Source organism: Paralichthys olivaceus, chromosome 12 (genome assembly GCF_024713975.1).
Source record: "Paralichthys olivaceus isolate ysfri-2021 chromosome 12, ASM2471397v2, whole genome shotgun sequence".
Classification (NCBI taxonomy): Eukaryota; Metazoa; Chordata; class Actinopteri; order Pleuronectiformes; family Paralichthyidae; genus Paralichthys; species Paralichthys olivaceus.
In genome coordinates this window covers 25,163,611-25,187,059 of record NC_091104.1, presented here as the reverse complement: position 1 = coordinate 25,187,059, position 23,449 = coordinate 25,163,611, and the positions used below count along the sequence as shown (strand labels likewise).

Below are 23,449 nucleotides of genomic sequence, written 5' to 3'. Positions count from 1 at the left end.
TTATACATATCATGATATCGTCCTATCATAAAACAAGAAAGTCTAAAGTTGACTTATCTCTTCTGTATGTCGATGGAGGTTTTTTCCTATCTTTATTCAAGAGCGTGGTCTTTCAGTTTGAGAGCATGGACTTTTCTGTTGCACAAAAAAAATCCAAGCACACAGTTTGAGCAGCGGCAGAGCAAATTTAAGTGCAAACAGGCTATTTGAGTGCAAGGCCAGGGTTTTTATGAAAAGTAATACACAACCAGAGATAGGAAAAAAGCTCCATAGATATACGCTGAATCTGTAGATGAGACACAATTTGGGCCCAGAAGTCTCTGGTGTCCACTTCTGGTTTGACCATTTAGGTTCATAAACAGTCCATATGAAGAGGAAGAGAGGCTGAACTCATTGACTGAAAGAAATAAAAAAGAAAATTTGCAATGCAGTGCATACAGCTGTTAATATAGATCAGCCAAAATGTTGCCTGGACACTGTTTGTGATAAAATGTGATAAAAGAGTCTTGTAAACAGTGAATGGCAAATGGAAGATGGAGTCTTGGCTCACATATCTGTTGTCTACATCGCGAGCCCCAGAGTATTTGCTGTTGCCCCAAGAGGCTAAATTGACGATAGCCTCAATCAGTTGACAGTTTTACTTGATGAGCAGAATTCTTAATGAGTATCTCATATGAGTTAATGAGCACACAGGGACATTTTTTGATGCATGAGATCAATCAGTGACTTTTACATTTGATGATGCTAATGCCAGCTGAGGAAAGCATAATCGAACTGCACTAACACAGAATACTGCAGCTTCACATAGCTCATAGAAATACTTCAAGTACATCAATAAACATGGAGAACAATAAAAGGTTTATTTTTGTCATCCAGGTGATGGAGCCAATGACGTAAGCATGATTCAGATGGCTGATGTGGGCATTGGGATATCAGGTCAAGAGGGAATGCAGGTAATGACCCCAGCATTCATTCTGACACAACACCAACCAAAACAACACGGGTCTTTATGAATATCAGTGAGGTAGATTGTATTATTGTATGTCATGTTCACATGCCACAGATATGAGACTGTCCCAGAGAAGGGACTTTCAATATTTGTTGTACCTACATGTCCTCTATTGTGCGTCGCTCCCCAGGCTGTGATGTCCAGTGACTTCGCCATCTCCAGGTTCAAACACCTCAGCAAGCTGCTGCTGGTTCACGGTCACTGGTGTTACTCTCGTCTTGCAAACATGATCCTCTACTTCTTCTACAAGAATGTGGTGAGAAGACGTTTTTCAAGCTCTTTCAAATGTGTATTTAACAGCCTGATTAAAGTGTGTGACCGCACATTCACTTCAAATAAGAACAAACATTGAGAAACAGTTCAGATGTTTGGATGATACTAATTCCTGTCTGCCTCTCTCTCTCTGCAGATGTATGTCAATCTGCTGTTCTGGTATCAGTTCTTCTGTGGCTTCTCTGGGAGCGTCATGACCAACTCCTGGGTACTGATCCTGTTCAACCTGATCTTCACCTCCGTCCCTCCCCTCATCTATGGTATCCTGGACCAAGACATGCCTGCAGAAACTCTGAAGGGGGTTCCTGAGCTCTACCAGGCTGCACAGACCTCCAAGGTGAGACACCCAACACAAAGCAGACAGTTCAAAACCCACAATCCAAGCTGTTGTTGGCCAGTACCAACAACTTGAAATATCACCAGTCAAAGCAGCGTAACATCAGAGCTATCTCTAGTCTTAAAGTTATTACCACCACCGACAGGGAGAACAAAAATAATAAATGTGCAACATATCCATGTTCCACCCAAGACAGAATACTCCAATCCCAGCTGAGGTAGAGCGAGAGGTGGGGTATAACTTGCACAGGGCCGATAAGAGTCTAACAACCATTCACCCTCAGTCTCACACATGCACTCGATTTAGTCTCCAGCCAAGCTGCATGCTTTTGAAGCCAAAGCACACAGAGAAAAAACCAGACAGGCACAGAAAGAAGATGCAAAACGCCACCCACTGAGAGGCCCCGGCCCTCGGCCCTCTGATTCATACTGTTTTTAGTGTGACATAAAGTCTACTCCTAGGAGTCACCATGACTGGAGAAGATATGTTACACCATCACCCTGGGAAAGAAAGTTTCTCATCCTGATGACGGTTGAGCTGTTCTGCTTGTTCTCCCACCAACAGGTGGTTGCTCAGGTGGGATGGCTGAGATGAGAAGATCCTGAATGAATGTTGCTCATATGTTCTAAAGCACGCACATGTGCACACTGGAGGCTTCGACAGAAATGCTGGGCATTCACTTGCTTCACTTGCCCTGTGTGTGGCAGGGCAGGCATCAGCCAGTCAAATGGCATTTATTTTTAGGCATTTAAGTAAAAATACTCAAGTGGAGGCTCTATCTTAGCAGTTTGTACAAACACAGTTTCTGTCAGACTGCAGAATGAGCCCAGAGAGAGGTGCCAGCTGGTGAACCAGGTATGTGTTCACTGGCTTGTGTTTATTACCCATGCATGCCGTCTTAACCTTGCACGGACAGCTAGCATGTCACATTAGCATGAAAGCCAGCAATGCCGTGTGTTCCAAACAGGAAATTGTGAGTTGTTGTTGTCATTGCTATGACGACAGTGAAGGCACCAAATGTGTCAGGCACGCCCACCATCACGTGCTAAAGCAGAGTGCTCAGTTATGCTACTAAATAATGTTGATGTATTATTTAATTACTAATTAATTTATATGTATTGTTAACGACTGTTAATAAACTGGGGTGTAACATTTGAGGACTGTTACATTCGGTCACAGTAGACTACAGGTATGTGACTTTAAGTATAATATAGTGACACAGAAACTATTACAACATTGTCAATTGATCAAATATAAATGAAAAAAAAAACAGAGAAACACTTTGGTTAAGATCCTTAAAATTATTTTGTCAAAAATGTAAAATGGTTACATGTGGGTGAGGAAAGAAAGAAAGAAACCTGGACCTCATGAGGAGAGTGTGTGACGGTACTTCAGAAAGACTAATGGATGACTCGTGTTTCTCTGCAGATTTATGTTCCCTACATGTTCTGGGTCACAGTCCTGGATGCATTTTACCAAAGCCTTGTATGCTTCTTTATACCTTACTTTGTAAGTATACTGCATCAGAACATTCACCACTGTCAAATACTTCCTTTACTTCTGTTTTGTTTCTCAAATAACCCTGGTTTAAACAATACCTCTCACCTTGAAAACCTCCCAGAAGTGAACTCTGCTCCTGTTTGTCTCAGGCACTGACGGGATCAGACGTGGGGATGCTGTCATTTGGCTCCCCGATCAACGCCTCTGCTCTCCTCATCATCCTGCTGCACCAAGTCCTCGAGAGCCACACTCTGGTCCGACACTCTGCGGCCCTAAATGCTCACTCAAATCACTGCACTCAAACTTAGGTAGTTGTTAGTTAGTGTGCGGAAAGGTGACGCGCTGTGTTGTTTTGCAGACATGGATTCATGGTGTGGTGCTGGTGCTCAGTGGTGGCTCCTACTTTGGCTTCGTGCTGCTCTTCAGTATGGGCTGTGTGACCTGCAGCCCCCCCACTAACCCGCTGGGGGTGGAAACACTCCAGATGTCCCAGCCTCTCTTCTACATCATATGTGCAGTCACTACTATGACAGCTCTGTTACCCAGGTAAACATAACTAAATACACACAACACACACATGCTTGGTCCCATTTCACTGCAGCCTACTTTAAACTTTGCATTTCAGGACTGAATATTTCACAAGTCGACAGGAATAGACTAAAATGACACTCATTAGAGCATATGCGTAACAATACACTGCATATAATGTAAACCGTTATACATAGAGTGATATCAATGACCCTTGACTCTAGTGTATCTCGTCGCTTTTGAAACCAAGCCTGAGCTTTTGACGCATCTGTGGTGTTTCATTTCTGTGCTCCCTGATGCACCGCTGTGTGTTCACCTCTGCAGGATGTTGTTTCGAGCTGTGTACAGCACCATAAACCACACCGCTGCCCTGAAATCCTCTCACGTGGACCAGGTGGAGTCAGAGCAGTACCGCAAGAGAATGCAGCAATGGAACCTGAGCCACTCCAGAGTCAACCGGCTGCAGGTGTGCGCTGACAACCCCGGCCTGGAGCCCAGCATAGCCTCGGAGGTGTCCTGACCTCTCCACACACACACACACACACACACACACACACACACACACACACACACACACACACACACACACACACACACACACACACACACACACACACACACACACACACACACACACACACACACACACACACACACACACAGACAGAGAGCTGTGTCCCCCCTCGGACAGCAGACTCAGTGTGTGATCTGACCAGGGAGAGAAAGAGCTGAATTTGCAGAAAAGACTGTTGATGTTCACACGCTGGATTCGAGTGCACGTCACAGTCAGAAGACAATTCTTTGGTGCAATAAAAGGCGCTGCATACGTTCACTTTCTGCTGCACTGCTTCACTCTGAAAGACTGATACTGACACGTCAGCAGCCAAAGAGACTTATTAGCCTAAAAGTGATAAAAATACAAATTCTGGATGGTGCCAATGGTGGGTAAAGTGTTTGATACAATTTAAGTCAATGGTCAGTCTAAGTCAATGGTGAGTCTTGGATGACACCACACAGGCAGTATGGAGGCATGTTGTTTGTTCTGTCCTTTTGAAAAAGAGGACGCCATTGACTTCAATTGTATTGGATTCGACGGATTCCAACGCTTTTTACCTCTGAAACTCCAGAAGTGTTTTGTGGACTCAAACACTTCCCCCACCCGTCCATCGGCATAGTGGTGAGTAGATAATGAGTGAATTTTCATTTTTGGGTGAACTATCCCTTTAACCCCATGAGCCCAACCTCCACTGGCCTTCTCAGTTTGCGCTGCAGTTCCCGTAGTGAGCCACCAGGCGGGAACGTGACAGGACGTCCGCCAGACCACAGTCACACCCGCAACTGAATGTGGCCAAATCTTTTCTTCATGTATGACCACTGTGGATGGAGTTGCTCAGTTACCATGGAGATAGTCGATGCTGGAACAGAGACCGTGGTTACCATCAACAATATAAATTCATTTAGAGAGAGCCCATAGTGGAACCAGCGTCACCGCATGTGAGCCAGTCTTTCAGGTTCACACCTCATGGATCGTTTAACACTGATCTTGAGCTCACACTACCCCCGTGACAAACTCCCACACACACTGACATGTTTACAGCAGCTGGAATGTGTTTACAGTCCTTTGAGCGGAAGGAGGTTCAGAGAGGAGAAGAGGATTTTGTCTCTGCGGTGGTGACTGCTGGAGCAGATGAAGTATCGGTGAGTCATCACTAATTTGATTTTAGACCAGTCTGTTTATTTATTTTCTATCTTCTATCAACATCCTCCGTACAGAACCCCACTGGCTCATCATCTGTGTATGAAAGACATGACAGCACTTCATAGAACAAAGATGGAAGCTGAGTTCTCTTCATAATTATAATATTTTCACCCCCCGATCAAACCAAATGAAAATAAAAGTTTGGATTTCTCTCATTTATGATTCATTTGAAACTGATGTTACTGTTTGACAAGGTAGCAACAAATATCCAGAGATGAATTACTGAAGGACCCTTGATTTCCCTGACTGTTTTCAGATGCACAGTTTTTACATGAATGGATGTATTGTTGCTGTCATTTATTTTTGTTAAGTATGACTTTTATGAATTGATCATGATGAGGACATTGTGTTACACTGTCTTTACATAATGATGAAGCTCAGATTGATCGGAAAAACATGCACTTCAGTACTTCTTACTGATATTGTACGTTGGGCAGAAATGACTCCAGACTTGATGTTCACTCTGACCGGCTGAACTCGTCTCACGAATCTGAGCCAACAGATTTTTGTATCCTACCTCTGTCTGTATTTCCTTTTTCTTGATGGCCGCTTATCCTATTGACATCAAACATGGCGGATTTGTTTCTGAGGACCGGAGGAAAATATTTTTGGATGAGCAGTTCTCGCAGAAACTGAAAATACAGACAAAAAAATCTTTTATAAATCTTCATGCAACCAACCTGACGGATGGTGCAGTGACATCATAAGTGACATCAGTTACTTTGTGAGTTTGTAAATACGACAGGCCTGTGACCTCACAACTGTGCCATGGATCATGTCACAGGAATTTGACACCGGACACAGTGACATCATAAAGGATGCTGAAGGCTGAGTACAGGCTGAACATACAGAACCACTCTGTGGCCTTTGGTGTTAATGAATTATTATGCACGAGGTGTGGTGAAATCAACCGCTGTTAATAGCATCTCTGTGACAATGGTTCATTGTGGATTTGGAACTGGAAACCATTATAACTACTGGTTGTGTCAGGTGTGTGAACACGTCATATGAAAGAAAACCTGAGTCAAGTCAGGAAGTTTAACATGAAGTGACCGTGCTGCCTCTGTGCCCATGAACCAGGTGATCAAATGGGGATTTTCTCTCAGCCTTAACTTGGATCAAGTACTTTGAACAAAAGCCTTGACCACAACTCAATGTGTAATGATTGTTTTTTTTTTATGTAAAACAGAAACCATCAAGAATTGTTTGTGCAGACGTGTGTTTAAGACATTGCAATAATAATACTATTATTAATGATGATGATAATAAAAGAGATTGTTGTTCAGAACTTGTGTAGTTTGTGAGGTGTATGTTGAAAGGGAACTATTGGCAGAATGTAGAATAATCCTCATGATGTTTTCACTAGTTCATTTCATCTAAATTATATGAATTGTAGTTTTCTTTACCCCAGAAAAGGTCCTTTATATTTAAATACTTTATATTTACATCGAGGGAGTCCATTCTACGGAGGCCGCCATGTTTTTTACAGTACTGAACAAACTAAACATCTTTTGAGTTTTTATGACAACTGAAGCTACCACGGGTTCTTTTTCATGTTTGGAAGGAGAGGGTGAGGTGAGGGGTGTTCAGCTGCAACATGCAATTTCAACACTCGATATCACTTAATTCTACACACTGTACCTTTAAATAATAGCAGCATTTTGCAATGTTGGGAAACTGGTCTACGAAACCAGAACTCACTTTATACAATATATTTATGGACTACATTCCATATTTACTATGCTTCCAATAGATGTTTTGCTAATTAATCCAAAACATTCAAATCAACACTTTTCCTTGACCCATTCGCAGCCGAGTAAAACACCAGTCCATCTTCACATCTTGCTTTAGGTAGGTGACTTGTGTGGCAGGAATGACTACACTTACTGCTTTAGTGATTTGTCATGAGCATGAAAATGCAGCAATATTACAAATAGATGTTGGTTAAGTGTATTTCCTCTTAGGCGTGTCTTATTTGAGCTGACAGCTTTCACTTCTGTATTGCTGCTGCAGTCGAATGGTCGTTCCTGCAGAGATGAGCTTCTACAGCGATGAAGACGCGAGCGACGAACTGGGGACTTTGGGGTAAGACACTAATGATTTGATTCGAAAGCTCTACTCTGCCTTTCTCCTGATGTAAGAAAACGAAGACCTCCCGTCGACATATAGAATCATGTCACTTATCCACAAATATAGTACATGTATGAATAAATGACTTTTAGAACATATATCAAGAGAAAAGCAGAGAGCTAACCCCTGTCCTCAAGGGCAACAGACGACCATAATTATATTCCTGGCAATCTGTGTCAATTCAGTTCCTTCAACAGCGCATGTTAAACTGGTGTTAACTTTTCAATCTGATTAGGGCAGGTTAAAGATTTTGATCAGATACTGAAAACTAGAGTTGTGTGTATATACTTTGATCCTTTGAATACTTTGAATACAACAGCTCTCAACTCTGCCTTTTTGAATGTCAGGCCCTTTCCACGCTGAAGCTCACACAGTAACTTTCCCCAAACTTTCCCCAAACTTTCCCCAAAACAGCCCAATCGTAAGGACTAACTTCAACCTCCAAGACAAACACATGCATGTTGAACGAGCTGTAACACTGGTTGTTGGTAAAGATCACAGCCCGACTCACAGACTGGGACCTGGAGGAACTTGACATGAGATGACAGATACACATACAGACATTTATTTGAACAAAAACATGATATCATCCATGTAACGTAGGAATCAGTGGGTCAGTAATGTAAAGCACGCATGGGTGAGAGAAGTGTGTCTGTAAGCAGAATAAAAAGCGATGCTGCCGTCGGGAGTCAGGGAGAGGTAACCTTGTTCCTTAGAGGCACACATGAAGCAAGGCTTTTAGGACTGATGCAGCTGACGTCAACTAAAGCTCAGAGGAATAAAGCACAGGGAAACCTAGTGTCCAGGTGACGGTGGAGGGAGTCGTCACAGCAACCATACCAGTTATACTGATACAGAGCTGTTTCAGTGATTCGGAAGTCTTCGCTCTGTGCCGTAAAATGTGCAGATGCGTAGAGCATGGGTTTGATTTTTTTTTTTTTCCCCGTGAGGCAGAGCAGAAAGCCAGGATTCACTGACGTAGTAAGTTTAGGAGGCGTTTTGTTTTTGAATGACACGAGGAGTGGGAGACAGGCAGCAGAGAAAAACTTGAATTAGTGATTTTACAGCTTATTGGAATTGTGTCTTACCAGGACACCTTTAGTTCTGTTTAAAACAACGGAAGGTCATGTGACCTTGCCCTTTTCAACTTCAACCACCAAAAGTTCATCTGTGAGTCTAGGTGACTGTCTGAACCAAATTTGATCAAGTTCCCTAGAGGCGTCACTGGCACTGAGGCATTAAATAGAGCGCATCAGTCATGACCTGTTTTGGTTTGTAACAATGTCCCTTTTGTCCCTTCATTTCCTCTCCTGACCAGGTAGCAATGATTGTTCACTATATCCACTGGCTTCGCTCCAGACGGTTGAACATTTCATTTTCATAGTTGGAATGATCATATGCACAATGCATTTGAGCAAATATGCCAAGATAAATTCTGAAATAAGTAAAACAAAATACATAAAAGACTTTTGAAATTCTGGGCAAGGTAGATTTGAAATGTATTTAGATATTTAGATGCTAAATATGGTGACACTCGTCTTTATGTTCGGGCTCTTGACATTTTTAAGTGTGGGGTGGAGAAGTAATAATAAGATCTTTCCTTTGAATCTTGTGTTTTGTTTACCATGAGATTTCTCACTCTCGGTTGCTCTTAATGCAAATATTGAGCTTTCACATCCGTTCTCTGGTTTCTCATGCACCTGTCCGTCACTGTGAGGTTTGATCAAAGGTCAGTTCTTGTACATTATTTAGGCAGAGCTTTATCTGCAAACCCTGGCATTTTTTTATGGTGCTACCAGTGGGAAAACGTGGACACTCCTGTTTCTCGTCTCTGTGTTCACGGTACTGATGTTCAGCAGTGTGTGTTCTGTAGAGAGAGAGAGCAGAAAGGAACACTTATTGCAGCACAGAAAGAGAAGAACAGGGAGGCACACAGACACTATTTGACTTGGATTTCAGAGACACTGTTTTGGTTTTAAACTACTCGGTGTATCATTTCATAATGGATAGAATGAGACATAAAGACGATGGTCACTCAGGTAAACCGTTCAATATTGCTCAGCTCACCACAGTTTTGAGCAACAGGTTAATTCTTCTTTTCTTTGTTGAAGGTGGTACCACCATGACTTGTCCCGCCATGCTGCAGAGGCTCTTCTCTTATCCAATGGCACTGATGGAAGTTATCTCCTGAGAAACAGTAATGAGGGACTGGACTGCTTTGCCCTGTCTGTCAGGTCAGTTTTTTCTACAACACTGTTATTCTGGCTGAACGACTTACACCATTGTCTAGTTTATCTGATGAACCTACTTTAAAGTACTTCAACAGTTTCTGAAGTGAGCTATTTGTGGTAGTATTAATCCAGGGTTGGCTACAGAACCCTTATACTACCATGTGTATATTAGAACCGAAAACTGTCCAGTACCAGAAGTCAGCAGTGGATACCTGATCAGATTCATAAACCTGTTTATTCATTCTTTGATCAGGCAGTTCAGACCAGTTGTAGGATGTTTATTATTGAGGAAAAAAATCATATATGGCTGCTTTAGAGTACAAAACATTATAACAACCTTTGACTTCTCTTGTTAAATTAAAAAAAAAAGATGTTACTAGTTTTTATCTCTCATCCCTGACATTCTTAAGACGGATATTTACCAAGTGGAAATGTCTCACTGTAGCACGTTTTTCTGTGCAGCCATGTCGTTGACCCTAACAGTGCAATATGAAATGCTTGTTTTGTTTGTCAGGGCGAAGGATTCTGTCAAACATTTTCACGTGATGCGCAGAGACAACAGCTACGTGTTTGGCTTCAACGAGTTTGCAACCCTTCAAGACTTTGTCTACCACTTTGCCAATCAGCCTCTGCTGGGCAGTGACTCAGGTACGCAGATCAAATCCTCACTAACAGACTGAACCACATGTTTCCAGTGAATATAAAACCCTTTTGGCTCCCCTTAGTTGATGCTTATTACTACAAGGCATTTGCAAACATCTTTCTTTCAGTATTTTCAGAGTAAAAGTGGACTAAAACTCACTTCTTCCAACACAACTCTGTTTTATAAATACACCTCAAGTAGAAATTGTCGGCAGTCTAAAATGTTCTTAAGTAAAAAAAATATTATTTAACCCACTGACTTTAAATAAACATGGACGACATGACTGCTCCCCAAAATGAAGACATCGCATCTCAATCACCTCCTTGTGGCTGGCTGCAGTATAGGTCGTAAACCCTGCCCCCTCTTATCACACTGATTTATGTCCAGTAGTTCCATGATTCTGATCATTGTGGTCTGAAATAGTTATTTGATGCCATACAAATGGGCTACGACGTCATGATTGACTTGTGAGACTGACTTGCGCTCCAAATGATGTCAAAAGATGGCAGCATTCGTATCAGGACAATTTGTCTTCATTTATATAAGTGGAGATGCATCGTCCCTGTTTCTATGCTGTGTATGTTCCACCCTGAGCACAGTTCTGCCTGCTCTTTGTTCTGTCACTCAGTGTGTGGTATCCACTGCTAAAACCTGTGCTTTGATCTAGGACAAGTACCTCACTCTGGATTCTCAGGTTAAAAGAAAATCATATTTCCGATGTTATTTGTAGAATTGAATCATCCATTGAAATGCTGTGTTTACACACATCCAACCATGACTGCATTCATTTGTCAAATCTTTCTTCACTGCATCTGCACGAGATTCATTCAGCGCCTCCGGACTCCTCTCTCTCTCATGCTGACACACAGACACACACAATCAGTGACATCAGACAAATCCGCAAACTCAGACAAAACAACATCCCTGGGTCTTAACTAACACAAATGGTGTGTGTGTTAATTAGCATGTATAGTAGGGAAGTGGGCAAAGTAGAAATATACAGGATGCATTTTAATGCCAGGTGTGAACATAAGTACTTAGCGTAATTTTTTTTTTAATTAATCGATCATAAGAAAAGCAACAGGAGATTTAAAAGATAATAGCATTGCTGTTCCTCCTCTGCTAGTCAGGCCTGTAACCTCCCCTCTACTTCTCAACCAGGAACCCTAATTGTGCTGAAGTGTCCGTACCCGTGGCGTGTGGAGGAGCCGTCCATCTACGAGTCTGTGAGGGTTCACACAGCCATACAGACGGGCCGCACAGAAAATGACCTCGTGGCGAATGCACCATCGGTAAGACGCCCCACATATTAAAAAATAACAAAATACCTCATTGACCAATCTTACCCATGAGACGAATCAAACTGAACTTCCTGTCCCCTGTTTTAGACCAAACATTGATTATATTATTTTAAGAGGTTAAAGGTTACTTCAGAAAAAAATATTTAATTCATTTGTTAGAATCAATTACATTTATTTTGTATTAACGTACCATAGTTTTCTGACACCACCCTGAAATACACAGACATTGTTGCCAACTTATTTCCACATCCTTCTCATGAATTAACACATGGTGAAGGTGATGACTCTCATGACTTTGTTTGCCTATATGTAGTTTAATCTTCATCATTTTTTGAAGAAGTTTATCATTTTTCGGATTAAGAAGCTAAAGACATTTCAGTCAAACGGTAATCCCCTTTATCAGGTGACTGTCAGGGCACCAACCACAGCTCTGATCAGTGTTTTACGTAATGTTTTACTCTAACGACACTGCTTTTGGTAATAGCTACTATTGTTGCTACATTTACTTTTCCAGTAACACATGGAAAATCCTTTGTTGAATGAACATTTGCAGACAACAATAAAAATCATCCGTTTTTAGGGTGTTGTAACCGATCATGTACCAATCAGCATTAGCCCACACAGTCTCCGTCAGTTCGAGTAACTTGAGCTTTTCTTGCTGGAAACATGTTTTTTTTCATTTCCTCCTTGACATAGGCCAGTAAGTGGCCCTTGACTGAAGATGAGTTTGCCCCAGATCCAATTTATAATAAACCATAAATATCCTTCAAAGCTAAAACATTGCTCACTTTTAGTAGCGGCCAATTTCCTAACATGCATGTCTTTTCAGCTGGGCACCAAAGAAGGCTATCTGGTGAAGCAAGGATCATTTGTCAAGGTGAGAACAGTGGAACTGTGACGTACACCACATTGTGTCTGAGTACAAATCACTTTTTCACAGGGAATCTTTTACTTCCTGTGACTGCAGGTCACCACACTGTTACTAAAAATGATGTGAACCCATTGAATTGAACTGGTTTTCTTCATTAAATGTTCATAAAATGTGATCTGATCTTCACTCAGTGCTCTGGTCAGCTATCAACATACATCATGAGGGATTCTATCACGAGTGAACAGCTCTAATTGTAGGTGGGGAAGGACGTACTTGAGATTCAATCACTCAGTCCTCAGAGGTTAGCTGGAACGTATGTGGCCTCAAATGAATATCGTGCTGCATTTTCTTCTCAAACATTACGACGAAGTTTCATCAATACATAAAACATTGCTCCTGAAGCCTTGTGGCTTGTCAACAAACTTCAAACGGACTGTGGGTTTTAACTATGTGCTCCATGCAACCATGATTTGCGAGATGTTAACTCCAATGATTCCTTTGAGATTTTAGCTCTGGGATTTAATTTGACCTCATTGAACACTTTATTTGTGTCTTTGGATTTAGCTGGTCGCTCACTTGGGAAAGCTCTGTGGAGGGTAGCCACAGAACTAAATCATTTCTATTGACAGTTTGTCAAACTGAGCACTGATGGATATCTTAATTCTTTGAGATTAATTCCTACCCCTTTCCATTTGTTATACAAATCAACAACTGTTGAGCATCAATCTTGTGAAATCACTTTTTTGTGAAGCGTGGTTCACATCAGTAGACGCTTCTTGTGAAGAACTCAAAATGTTTGAGGAGCTCTAACACACACATCTGCTTTCATTGGCTGGACTCATCTTTGTCAACTCCTGACTTCAGTTAGGTTTTGTTGGTGTCATGAGAACAATCTGATGTTATATGAACAAAACAATGATTTGTGAATGATTAGTTTAAAATGATTGTTTCTGATTGTCTCTTAGATGAAGATCTGATGACATTGTAAATAAATAGAGAAGTTTAAAAGGGTTCACTTATTCTTTCTTGCTGCTGTAACTGTAGTGGTGTACAGTGTTTGGACAGTGGGGTGACATTTAACATACAAAGTCTCCCCAAACTTTTTTTTTTGCAGAACTGGAAGCAGAGATGGTTCACACTCAACAGATATGATCTCAAGTACTTCAAAGACAAAGTGGTGAGTCAGCTTTGGTCTGCTCAGTGTAGGAGAGATAGTCACAGTTGGAGATTGCATGTATGTTGAAACTGTTGTGTGTGTGTCTGTTGCAGTCTGAGGAGCCCATTCGAACCCTGGATCTGACAGCCTGCTCTGCAGTCCAGTTTGACTATTCTCAAGACAGAATCAACTGCTTCTGGTAAGAGACGGTCAGTCATTGATCAGCGCTCAGACAGCGTACTATCAGGGGGTTTAAAATTTAACCTCAGGCGTGTTTCATTATTTAAGTTGAGCCATTTAAAATTAAGTAACAAGAGTAGAGGCAAAGAAGAGGCTAAGGCCAACACACCAAAATTTAGTTTTTTTGCGGAGTAGCACCTATGGCCAGACTGAGTTTTTTTGGGAATAGACATCATTGTAATATCATCATCATCATCGTTTGAATGAAGATAATAAAGGTGTTTGGGTTGATTAATAGTACACCAGGCTTCTCTAAGAGGTGACGCCACAACAATATGTAACAGTGCAGAGTCCTGCACTGCTGAGTCAGTTACCAACCTGCAGCCACCCAACTGGTCACAGGCAATTTTCTCCAAGTCAAATCCGAACCCGTTAACACATGACCCTAGACTAGACCTGTGATTAAACTGTACTGTAAAGCGCTTTGAGTGGTCATCAAGACTAGAAAGGCGCTTTATAAATACAAACCATTTAAACACACATGCACCTGCACTGCAGCCATCAACGTGTTTCCTCCTTGATACTCTCTTACACAGTACCTGAGTAGACATATTGTATATCAAGCAGTCTTGTTGAAGTCATAGTCCACGATCAGGACAATGCATCATTGAATCATTAAATCTCAGCAGTGCATCTGTTTAACTTACATGGATAAAATGGAACATATGTGATATGATAGAGTGATAACCCAATGTGGATGGGATATGGGCACGAATACAAAAAAGTAAATATATGCAATGTGCAGATGACACTAACAATATGTAAATGTACATATTTACACATATTTGATATTAGCAGCAGCCCTCCAGGCTGTGGCCACACTGAATGTTACTTCCTGAGCTGTACTTCCCCGTGGCAGCAAAATCTGTTGTGGTGTTTGAAAAAGGGGAAGTCTGTGCGGTGAAAAACAGAAGGAAACAGGGGGAGGGAAAGAAAAAGGCGCATGAGCTGAAAAGACGCTGAGATTACAACAACTGACCACTTTTAACCTTTTTACACAATGTCTAACATTGCTTACTGATTTAGTTAGTATTCTGTTTCCTCTCCTTCTCACTTGATGGAATGTGATCATTTGCCAGATAAACTGCTGTATCATCTCTTCTTCTCTGCTGCTGTCAGTCTCAGGATTGTATTGTGTAGAACCAGCACACAGACAGAAAGAGAGCCTCAGCACATCACCAGCATGTTCCACCCTAACAGTTGTTGCCTAGCAACAGAGCTACGGACGAAAAAGTTCTTCACATGATTAAAAAGTTTGAACTATGTATATTTTTGAACACCATCAGTGGTTCGGTTGAGTCGTTACATTTAGAAAATAAAATATTCACCATTACAACAGTTACTGAAGCGCCATGCACACGTATAACTTCTGTTCATAAAATTGTGATGTAATGTACAAGTCTCCCTGCCTTTCTCCTCTGTGTCCACAGCCTGGTGTTCCCCGAGAGGACGTTTTATCTTTGTTCAAAGTCGGCTGTGGAGGCCGACGAGTGGATCAAGATTCTGAGGTGGAAGCTGGTGAGTTTGCTCAGTAACCAAAAATCAAACTATGGATAAAAGCGGATGTTAAATGTTATTTTTCATGGGATTTGTTGAAAACCACCATTTGAGTTTCAGTTAAAGAAGGCGGTTTAAGGGAAAGCCTCTTATTACAACATCTCAGTAATACAATCCATGAGTCGGAAGCAGGAGTTTCACTTTAAGCAATGCTAACAAATTGAATGTGGGTTATAAGTCAATACTATCCAACTTCCTTATTACTGAAAAACCCCATGTTTCCTAAACCACTGATTCTCTGCTGGTGAAAAACACAATATTGTATTGTACCACAGAGCAGTTAGAATCTTAAAGACCCCTCCCATGAAAATCAAGGCAGTTTTAGAAAATATGACAAGCATGAGTGAAATAAATAGATCTTTTAAATATGCGATGCCAGGGACAGGGTTTCACATGCCACAGAGGATCAATCCCATTCATTTAAGTGCAGCTTTTTGATGGTGAAGTGAATTGAAAGCTCAAGTATCTAACATACTGGTCTGTGGGCAACACTGTACAATTCGACTCTTCTTTTTCTTCTTAAATATTTAAATGAGTTTTTCACATTTATAAAAACCTCAAGAGAGGATGACTTGAACTCAGTTGATTCGATGGTCGCAGCATCTCATTTGCCTTGCACTGGCCTAAAACTGGAAAAAGAAATATACGTGATTGAAAGGATGAGTTTTGTTGCATTCTGACTTTTGCAGTGACACTTGCTCTTTCTTGTGCGCAGTCCCAGTTAAGAAAAGGTCGATGACTGCCGTCAGTGGGGACACAGATGATGGATAGAAGCCCCACCTTCATGGAGGATGAGCAGGATGAACAATAAGGAACACTGTTTAAGAATGTGGAGGAAACTTTAGCTTGTAAAACACTGAGACGTGTTCCCCTGGGTGTACTGACTAGAGGCCGCTGGGACATGACTGCATTTTGCTTCAAGATATAGAGATGCTTCATTTCTGATGAGTCTCCTGTTTGTGGTCTCACTTGGCTGCTTTTTCCCTCCAGAGGATTCTTGTGACTAATGCTGTATGTTCAACGTGGCACAGTATGTTGCATAACTGTGCGGGATTATCCTTAACAAGTACAACTAACAACACATATATCTGTCTCTCAACACCTTCTCAATTCCCTGTCCTCGCCCCAACACCACTGGCTCCTGCCGAGGAAAATTTGTCGTTGTGATTAATTTAGAGTGATCATCGATATAAGCATAACTTCTGTAGATTCCATAGAATCCTATTTTATTTAAAAAGTCAAGATGATTCAAGATTTACGCTTGAATCAAACCAAATAAAGGAATATTTGGTATGTTTAGATTCTGCCTTTTGAGAGGGTGAAATCTGATGAGTCAAGGTACGACTGAAAATGATAAAGCTAAGGGGAGACTGACTCAAACCGTGCCTGATTGGCTACAGTCAGTGGTTACCAGGGTAGAAACAGTCTGTTTTTCACTCTGGGATAATGGAAGAGAGTCTACAGGGCTTGTATTCACTGTGTAGGTTTTCCCCACTAACTTTCCACAGCCGACTCCAAGTGGTGAACTTGCTTTGTTTTTGCTTCTCATTTACGTGTGCTGTTTGAATAAAGTTTTTACCTGGAAAGTGGCTGCCTGCCCCTCCTTGCTTCTCATTCTCACTGCCAACCGTCCTGAAATGCAACACCCATCAACCAGTTGTGTGTTGGTTTGCCTGTGTCCAAACATGATGATGTCACACTGCACGAGAACTCAGTTAAAGGTTCAGTGGGTAGAAATTATTGACATCTAGTGGTTAAGTTAAATATTGCAGCTGAACACCCCTCACCTCACCCTTCCAAATATGATAGAACCTTTTGCAGCCTTCAGTTGTCATTAAAACTGAAAAGGTGTTCAGTTTGTCCAGTCTGGGCTACTGTTAGAAACATGGCGGCCTCCATGGAGAGGGCCTGCTCTGATTTTTAAATATACGGGCCCATTCCAGGGTAAAGAAAACAACAATCTGTAATATTTAAATGAAACACACTTATGAAAGAATCTTTTTATATTCCATTTCTGCCAATAGATCCCTTCCACCCAAAGCTTACACATCGCACCTTTAATAGAAAATTATTTTGAAATGAACTATTACAATGAAAAGATTCATGTCGCAGTCACCCCTCTAAAACTGCATTTAACATACATGTACTACATGCTACACAAACATTATCGAGTTCATATTGCACAGCATGAGGACCTAATGAAATACTTGTGGCTGCATGAAAGGCATAAGATGGATAATGGTTGCAGGCAAACCCTCTGATTTAAACTATGGAGGAATTAACCCTTTCTTTACAGAAGCTAATGCATCCTGCTCTAAAAGCTCCAAACCCTTTTACTTCCCATCTGAACAATGCCAACGCTTGAGGTGCCAACACAAAGCCATCGAACTAATAACAATATCATCTATATCACTTAAAGACACCGGTATGTTCTAATGTTTAAAACCCAAACCAGACATGTTTGCTTCAATGCTCTCAAGTTGACAGATTCTTTTTTTTTTTTTCTCATGAAAGCTTTTCTCAGTCAATTCTGACATAATCTCACTAATGCAGAAAATTAAATTAATTATATATATTTTTCTCAAAGGGAATATGTATTCTGACATTAAAACCTCGAGGAAAAAGGTCAGGGAAACAATTTCAGGTGCTAAAAATGAAACATTTATTCAGACTTGATTTGACATGAAGATGCAGACGAGGAGCACGTAAACTCTACAGAAAACAGCAGGAAGCAAAGTCAACAGACACGGTGTGCACAGGAAAGTTCAGGCGTGGTGCAGTCAGGTCTGGAGATGTTAACACTTCAAAAGCCATCACCCTGAACTGTGAAAAAACCCTCTAAACAAGATTTTCCCCCAGGACGTGAATGCACCAGTAGAGATGGAGAGATTCAGAGCGGAGGACGTGATCCAGGCAGGTGATCTCGCTCAGGGTTGTCCTCACCGTGTGAGCTTATGTGACTTCCACCACCTGCCTCAGTTCCTCTATTAGCGGAGCCAGCTCCTTCTCCAGACTCATGATGATACCTGAGGACACACAGAGTCCACTGCTGTTAGTTTACCAGTCAACATTCTTGTCTTCAGGTTAGTCACCCTGATGAAGGCCAGAGAGTCCAAATGCATTTCTCTCCCCTTTTTATCTTTAAGGTGCATTGCCCACTCTGATTAAGTTATTTTAATTTCTATCCACTGCAACAGTGACATGCTTTGTTTGATATCGCTCCTTACTTGTCTTTAGAAATGATAACTCAATGTTGAGTTGCAATAACAGGACGAGTAGACTGTAGCGTACAGATGTGTACAGAGTGTGGGTATGTACTATAGTTTGTTCACCTTTAACGGGAACTAATTTTTCTTCTAGAAGTCAGACACTGACTTTACAATGGCCCTATGCATTAACTAATGATATATTTGTCTTTATTATTGCCCCTTCAGGACATTTTTAACCACCTCCACAATGTACATAACATACTGTGGTTATTTGTTCTCCCATAACTGACAGCAAAAACAATCGCATGCTTTAAATTAAATCTCCACAAGAGGTACCTGGTACTCGTAGTGAAATAATGTGACTGTAACTAACTAAGAAAGTCACAAAATACGATTTGCTCTAGATTTTAAAGTCCTCAACTTTATAATGTAAAGTGCCTTAGAAAAATGTATGTCATGATTGAATCGAGACGCATTTTTCAGTAAATCCACAGACACAGCATCCAGTCCCAATGTTGATTCACCTCTACAGTTGAGGTCATTGCTTTGTTTAAATAATAATCTGTCCTGGTTGTTTTCACTCAGTTTCACCCTGTGACCACAGAGATGTGATGTGACTGTGCTGTTGAGTGGGTGTGAACCTCCCACCTCATATTTTGTCACCTCTCTGTTAAATTCATTAACTCCGTCCTGATTATTACCTTGGGCTGAAAGAGGGGAAAAGACTCCTCACTGGGGGGGGGCTGTGCTACAGCTGCAGAGGTAGAAACAATAGTTTTGCTCCTTCATTTGTCAGAAAGTATCAGCCACATTTATTCCAGAATTTTCTGCGTGAATAATGGACTGAAAGGGAAGCAGTTGTGGCACTGCTCACATTCACAGAACAGTGTATTCTCTTCTTCCTTGGTTCTTATCTTTGTAAAACATGTAATGTTTCTGATAAGTTTGGTTTTAAATTGATTAATTGCAATATATGCCACGTGTAATTTGACATTTGTTTAGTGTTTCCTAACTGCACTGTTAAGTTAAGGTAACCTGTTATATTCAGTCAATTCAGCTTGTTGTGCTGAGTTACCATGTGATTGTACATGTCACTGTTTTTGCTCTGTCGTGTCAGAAAGAGGCGAAAGAGATGATTCTTAGAGCAACTTTCGATAAAAATAATGAATAATAATAAAAGGGTTAATAATAATATTTTACCAGCAGATTGAACCAATGCTGTTTAATCCTCATGGTGTCTTTGCAGTGGACCAAAGTGGACAATGTACAGTGACTTAAGAAAGAGATCTCACCTGTGTTGGCGCTGCTGCTGGCAATGAAACTGATGACCAGCGGTAATCGATTAAACTGCACAATCTGTAAAACAGAGACACAACAAACATGTCAGGTTCTGGAGAGGAAAGAAGATCAACTAGAGTTTTTTTTTTAAACATTACAGGCAAAGTTTGTCCAATAACCATCTGACACCATCTAACAGTTGACTGTCAGATGGTGTCAGTCATGGTTATCGGTCATAATAACACATTTCATGCATTTGTGAGATGGTTAAACCTGACCTGAAAGTTTCAATAATTCACCCGACAAATCTATCACAGTCTGTTAAGCTTGGAATCGTGAGTGCAGAGCGGCTGTCTGACCTGGTAGGTGTTGTAGTAGCAGATGATGCTCTTGTTCTTGGAGAGACCAAGCTTGCTTCCCTGATCCGTGGCCAGAGCGAAGGTGGACAAGAAGCCCGGCCTCAGGGCGTGGACTGGAGCGTTGTCATTGGCAACTGCAGTGACACAACAACAATGTTAACATCAACTCTCTGCACCACACAATATAAGTCATGTAGCTGTAAATGTATCATGTAACTTAATTTATTTTTCTTCCCAGTAACGTAAACTACATACCCATGTTCTGAATTTGTATTCAATTCAACATAGCCCACTCAGTACAGCAGGATAGCAAATGAGTATCCAATTCAATTTTATTTCTATCGTGCCAAATCATGACATACATTATTTCAAGGCAGTGAAGGCACTTAACATATTGCGGTCTAGACCTTACAAAATTAGAGAAACCCATCAGATCCCACAATGAGCAGCAACACTCCCTTATTGTGTCCAGGCTCGGATAAAAAGACATTAATGGACATTCGGTTAATATGAAACGGATAAATCGTATTCATTTAAAGTTTTTATATTCAACCAAACACTTTTTCTCTTTAACTGTTTAGGCTAAAGAATTGATGACAAACATGCTATATTCTAAGAAATACACAATGAAACTAATGAGGACATTATTAGAAGATGAACTGGGAAACCAGGTATCACATGACCACTGCATTGACTGAAAACCGTGAGCGGAAACAGAGAAGTGACAAATCCAAGCACAAACCAGTTGTGTTAACGTGACAGAGGTAATCCGGAGGTACAAAAAGCAAGGAGGGTTTTTCTAGGATTCAGAAATGGTTTGTTACCTTTGATAACGGGGACACCGTCCCTGTCTGTCACCACGATAGCATGAAGACCTTCAACGCTGCAGGAGTGACAGCAGATTTCAACAGATCAGACACTGGACACTCAGACACTCGCAGGGTGACCCGACTCTAACATTGTGTGCATGAAGTTGCACTCACCTTTGCAGCTGCTTATACAGGTACCTCTTCAAATCCTGCACAGAAAACAACACAATGGAGAAACAATGACAAAGAAGGCCAGATGCTGACAGAGACACAGGGAGTGGATGGGTTACAGTGAGGGGACGTTTCAAGATACAAGGTGTACACATCAGCTTTTCTCTCGAGGGAGAATCTGCCGGGGTGAAGCCATGGTTGTCTGATCAGCTCCTCGTGCCAGAGGGAGACAGCCACGGGGTCTGACAGGAGATCTAACAAGCTGACACGACCTCTGCCTCCAGATGAGGGTTGTATAAGCGACATGTGCGGCGTTTAGTGGCAGCATGTGATGTTGGGTTCTTTCACCGAGTGAGGGACGAGCTACCAGGAAGAAGAAGAAGAAGAAGAAGGAGGAGGAGGAGGACGGAGCATACTCACATCAGCCATGGTGGCCTCGGTTTGTAGTGTCAGCAGCTGTGCGGGAGAAAACAGGCTCCATTAAACATTGTAGAAACTCAGCCTGTGTGTTACAATGCGACTGAGGGGTGTTGGAAACGAGCTCAAGCGTACAGTGTTCACCGATTAGCAACTAGCCAGGTTTAGCTACTTCCTGTTTTAAGTCAACAACCCCCGCTGCTTGAGTTACCCTCCGCGTGTGACTACGTGAATAAAGACACGACCCAGAGACGCAGGAAGCCTCACATACCTTCTCTGGATGCTCTTTAAATGGACTTCACCACCAGCAGATACATACTCTGCCACACTCCAGCTCCAGACGGAGTCACATGACGGACTTGTTTTGTTTCCGGCTACACAGGAAGTGACGAGGAGCGTCAGCACTGACGCAAAGACAGCGCACAGAAGTCCTACAGTATATCTATATCTATATATCTACATCTATATGTATATATATATCTAGCTCTACATCTGTATCACATATCTATATCTATACTTACATCTATATCGACATCTACATCTGTTTATATCTCTACATTTATATCTATTTCTACATCTATATATCTATATCTATATTTACATCTATATCGACATCTACATCTGTTTATATCTCTACATTAATATCTATATATCTATTTCTACAACTATATATCTACATCTATATTTACATCTCTCCCTCTCTCTCTCTCTCTATATATATATATATTCTACATCTATATATCTATATTAACATCTATATCTACATCTACGTCTATTTATATTTTTTACATCTATATCTATATCTACGTATAAACAGAGTCCCCTCATCGGACTCTTTCTCGCTCATGCATCCTAACTCTGCCCCAGACACTCTTCTCTCTCCTCTGTCCTCCTCTCCCGATTCTCTCTGTCCTCTTACTTCACGACAGGTCTAAGTCCTCCCCAGCTCTGTGGTTGTCTGACTCGGTGTGTGCCGACGGAGCCACTATGCGAGCATTTGACACAGTTAACCACCAGATCCTTATCTCCTCTCTTCAGGATCTGGGTGTCTCAGGCTCTGCTCTCGAATACGTCCCCTACTCACTCAGAAGGTTGCACAGGTTCAGGTCGAGGATCTCGTCATCTCAGGCCTAGACTACTGCAACTCCCTCCTGGCTGGTCTACCAGCTAGTGCTATCCAACCTCTGCAGCTCATCCAGAATGCAGCAGCTCGACTGGTCTTTTACTACCTAAGTTCACTCACACTACTCCCTTCACTGGTTACCAGTGGATGCCCACATCCGTTTCAAAACACTAGTACTTGCATATCGTGCTGTGAACGGATCGGTTCCAGCCTACATCCAGGACATGGTCAAACCTTCCACCCCAGCCCGTCCACTCATAATATTTGTGTATTTGTCTTCTTCTGTAATTCCATCAACATATTTAATCTTGAACAATTGATGGAGGGAAATGGTTTATTCCAGATTACTTAGTGAGAACTTTTAGGTCGCTAGAAAAAAGTTCCCAGGACTGAAAGTTGTAGGTACTTTCGATTGAGAATCATTTAAAATCTGCGATTAGCTCAGACCTACAGAATTGTATTACAGGAAGTACATTTGTTTGGTGGTGTATTAACTGCTGTGCTGTGTTTCTAATATCTAATCTCACACATAACCCATTTATTTATAG

General features: G+C 41.5%; 3 protein-coding genes across 7 annotated transcripts in view; 2 read left to right on the top strand and 1 right to left on the bottom strand.

The window, feature by feature from the left end:
• atp10d (ATPase phospholipid transporting 10D) overlaps window positions 1-6,694 on the top strand; it is a 39,835-nt gene extending 33,141 nt beyond the window's left edge. For both annotated transcript variants that reach the window (XM_069535366.1, XM_069535365.1), the window contains exons 17-23: window positions 877-953; window positions 1,140-1,265; window positions 1,419-1,619; window positions 3,048-3,128; window positions 3,269-3,373; window positions 3,478-3,665; window positions 3,972-6,694. In XM_069535366.1, the coding sequence (XP_069391467.1) occupies window positions 877-953; window positions 1,140-1,265; window positions 1,419-1,619; window positions 3,048-3,128; window positions 3,269-3,373; window positions 3,478-3,665; window positions 3,972-4,167 (974 nt within the window). In that variant the 3' untranslated portion in view covers window positions 4,168-6,694. The remainder of the gene's footprint in view (window positions 1-876; window positions 954-1,139; window positions 1,266-1,418; window positions 1,620-3,047; window positions 3,129-3,268; window positions 3,374-3,477; window positions 3,666-3,971) is intronic.
• On the top strand, window positions 5,207-17,121 carry dapp1 (dual adaptor of phosphotyrosine and 3-phosphoinositides). Of its 2 annotated transcripts, none has more exons than XM_020085128.2 (10): window positions 5,207-5,345; window positions 7,420-7,491; window positions 9,648-9,770; window positions 10,282-10,415; window positions 11,572-11,702; window positions 12,541-12,588; window positions 13,697-13,759; window positions 13,852-13,937; window positions 15,409-15,496; window positions 16,251-17,121. In XM_020085128.2, the coding sequence occupies exons 1-10, from the start codon at window positions 5,335-5,337 to the stop codon at window positions 16,272-16,274; spliced, it is 780 nt and encodes a 259-aa protein (XP_019940687.2). In that variant the 5' UTR covers window positions 5,207-5,334; the 3' UTR covers window positions 16,275-17,121. The 2 variants fall into 2 exon arrangements, with proteins under 2 accessions (XP_019940687.2, XP_069391468.1); XM_069535367.1 differs by lacking the exon at window positions 5,207-5,345 and adding an exon at window positions 7,010-7,257.
• Window positions 17,122-18,173: 1,052 nt separating this feature from the next.
• lamtor3 (late endosomal/lysosomal adaptor, MAPK and MTOR activator 3) lies at window positions 18,174-22,190 on the bottom strand. Of its 3 annotated transcripts, none has more exons than XM_020084630.2 (7): window positions 22,050-22,190; window positions 21,782-21,817; window positions 21,365-21,399; window positions 21,206-21,264; window positions 20,382-20,515; window positions 20,037-20,100; window positions 18,174-18,561 (listed from the first exon to the last, which is right to left on the bottom strand). In XM_020084630.2, exons 2-7 carry the CDS (start codon window positions 21,788-21,790, stop codon window positions 18,488-18,490), a joined length of 375 nt encoding a protein of 124 aa, XP_019940189.1. In that variant the 5' UTR covers window positions 21,791-21,817; window positions 22,050-22,190; the 3' UTR covers window positions 18,174-18,487. The 3 variants fall into 3 exon arrangements, with proteins under 3 accessions (XP_019940189.1, XP_019940191.1, XP_019940190.1); XM_020084632.2 differs by having other exon boundaries at window positions 22,098-22,163; XM_020084631.2 differs by having other exon boundaries at window positions 21,914-22,160.
• Between the last annotated feature and the right edge of the window lie 1,259 nt (window positions 22,191-23,449).

Bases quoted from the DNA above. Each gene is read 5' to 3' on its own strand.
- lamtor3 (XM_020084630.2), bottom strand. The intron at 20,516-21,205 runs GTAACAAACCAT...GTGTCACTGCAG, and splicing joins CGGTGTCCCCGTTATCAAAG to TTGCCAATGACAACGCTCCA. The intron at 20,101-20,381 runs GTCAGACAGCCG...TCTGTTTTACAG, and splicing joins GCTACTACAACACCTACCAG to ATTGTGCAGTTTAATCGATT.
- dapp1 (XM_020085128.2), top strand. The intron at 9,771-10,281 runs GTCAGTTTTTTC...TTTGTTTGTCAG, and splicing joins TGCTTTGCCCTGTCTGTCAG to GGCGAAGGATTCTGTCAAAC. The intron at 10,416-11,571 runs GTACGCAGATCA...CTTCTCAACCAG, and splicing joins TCTGCTGGGCAGTGACTCAG to GAACCCTAATTGTGCTGAAG.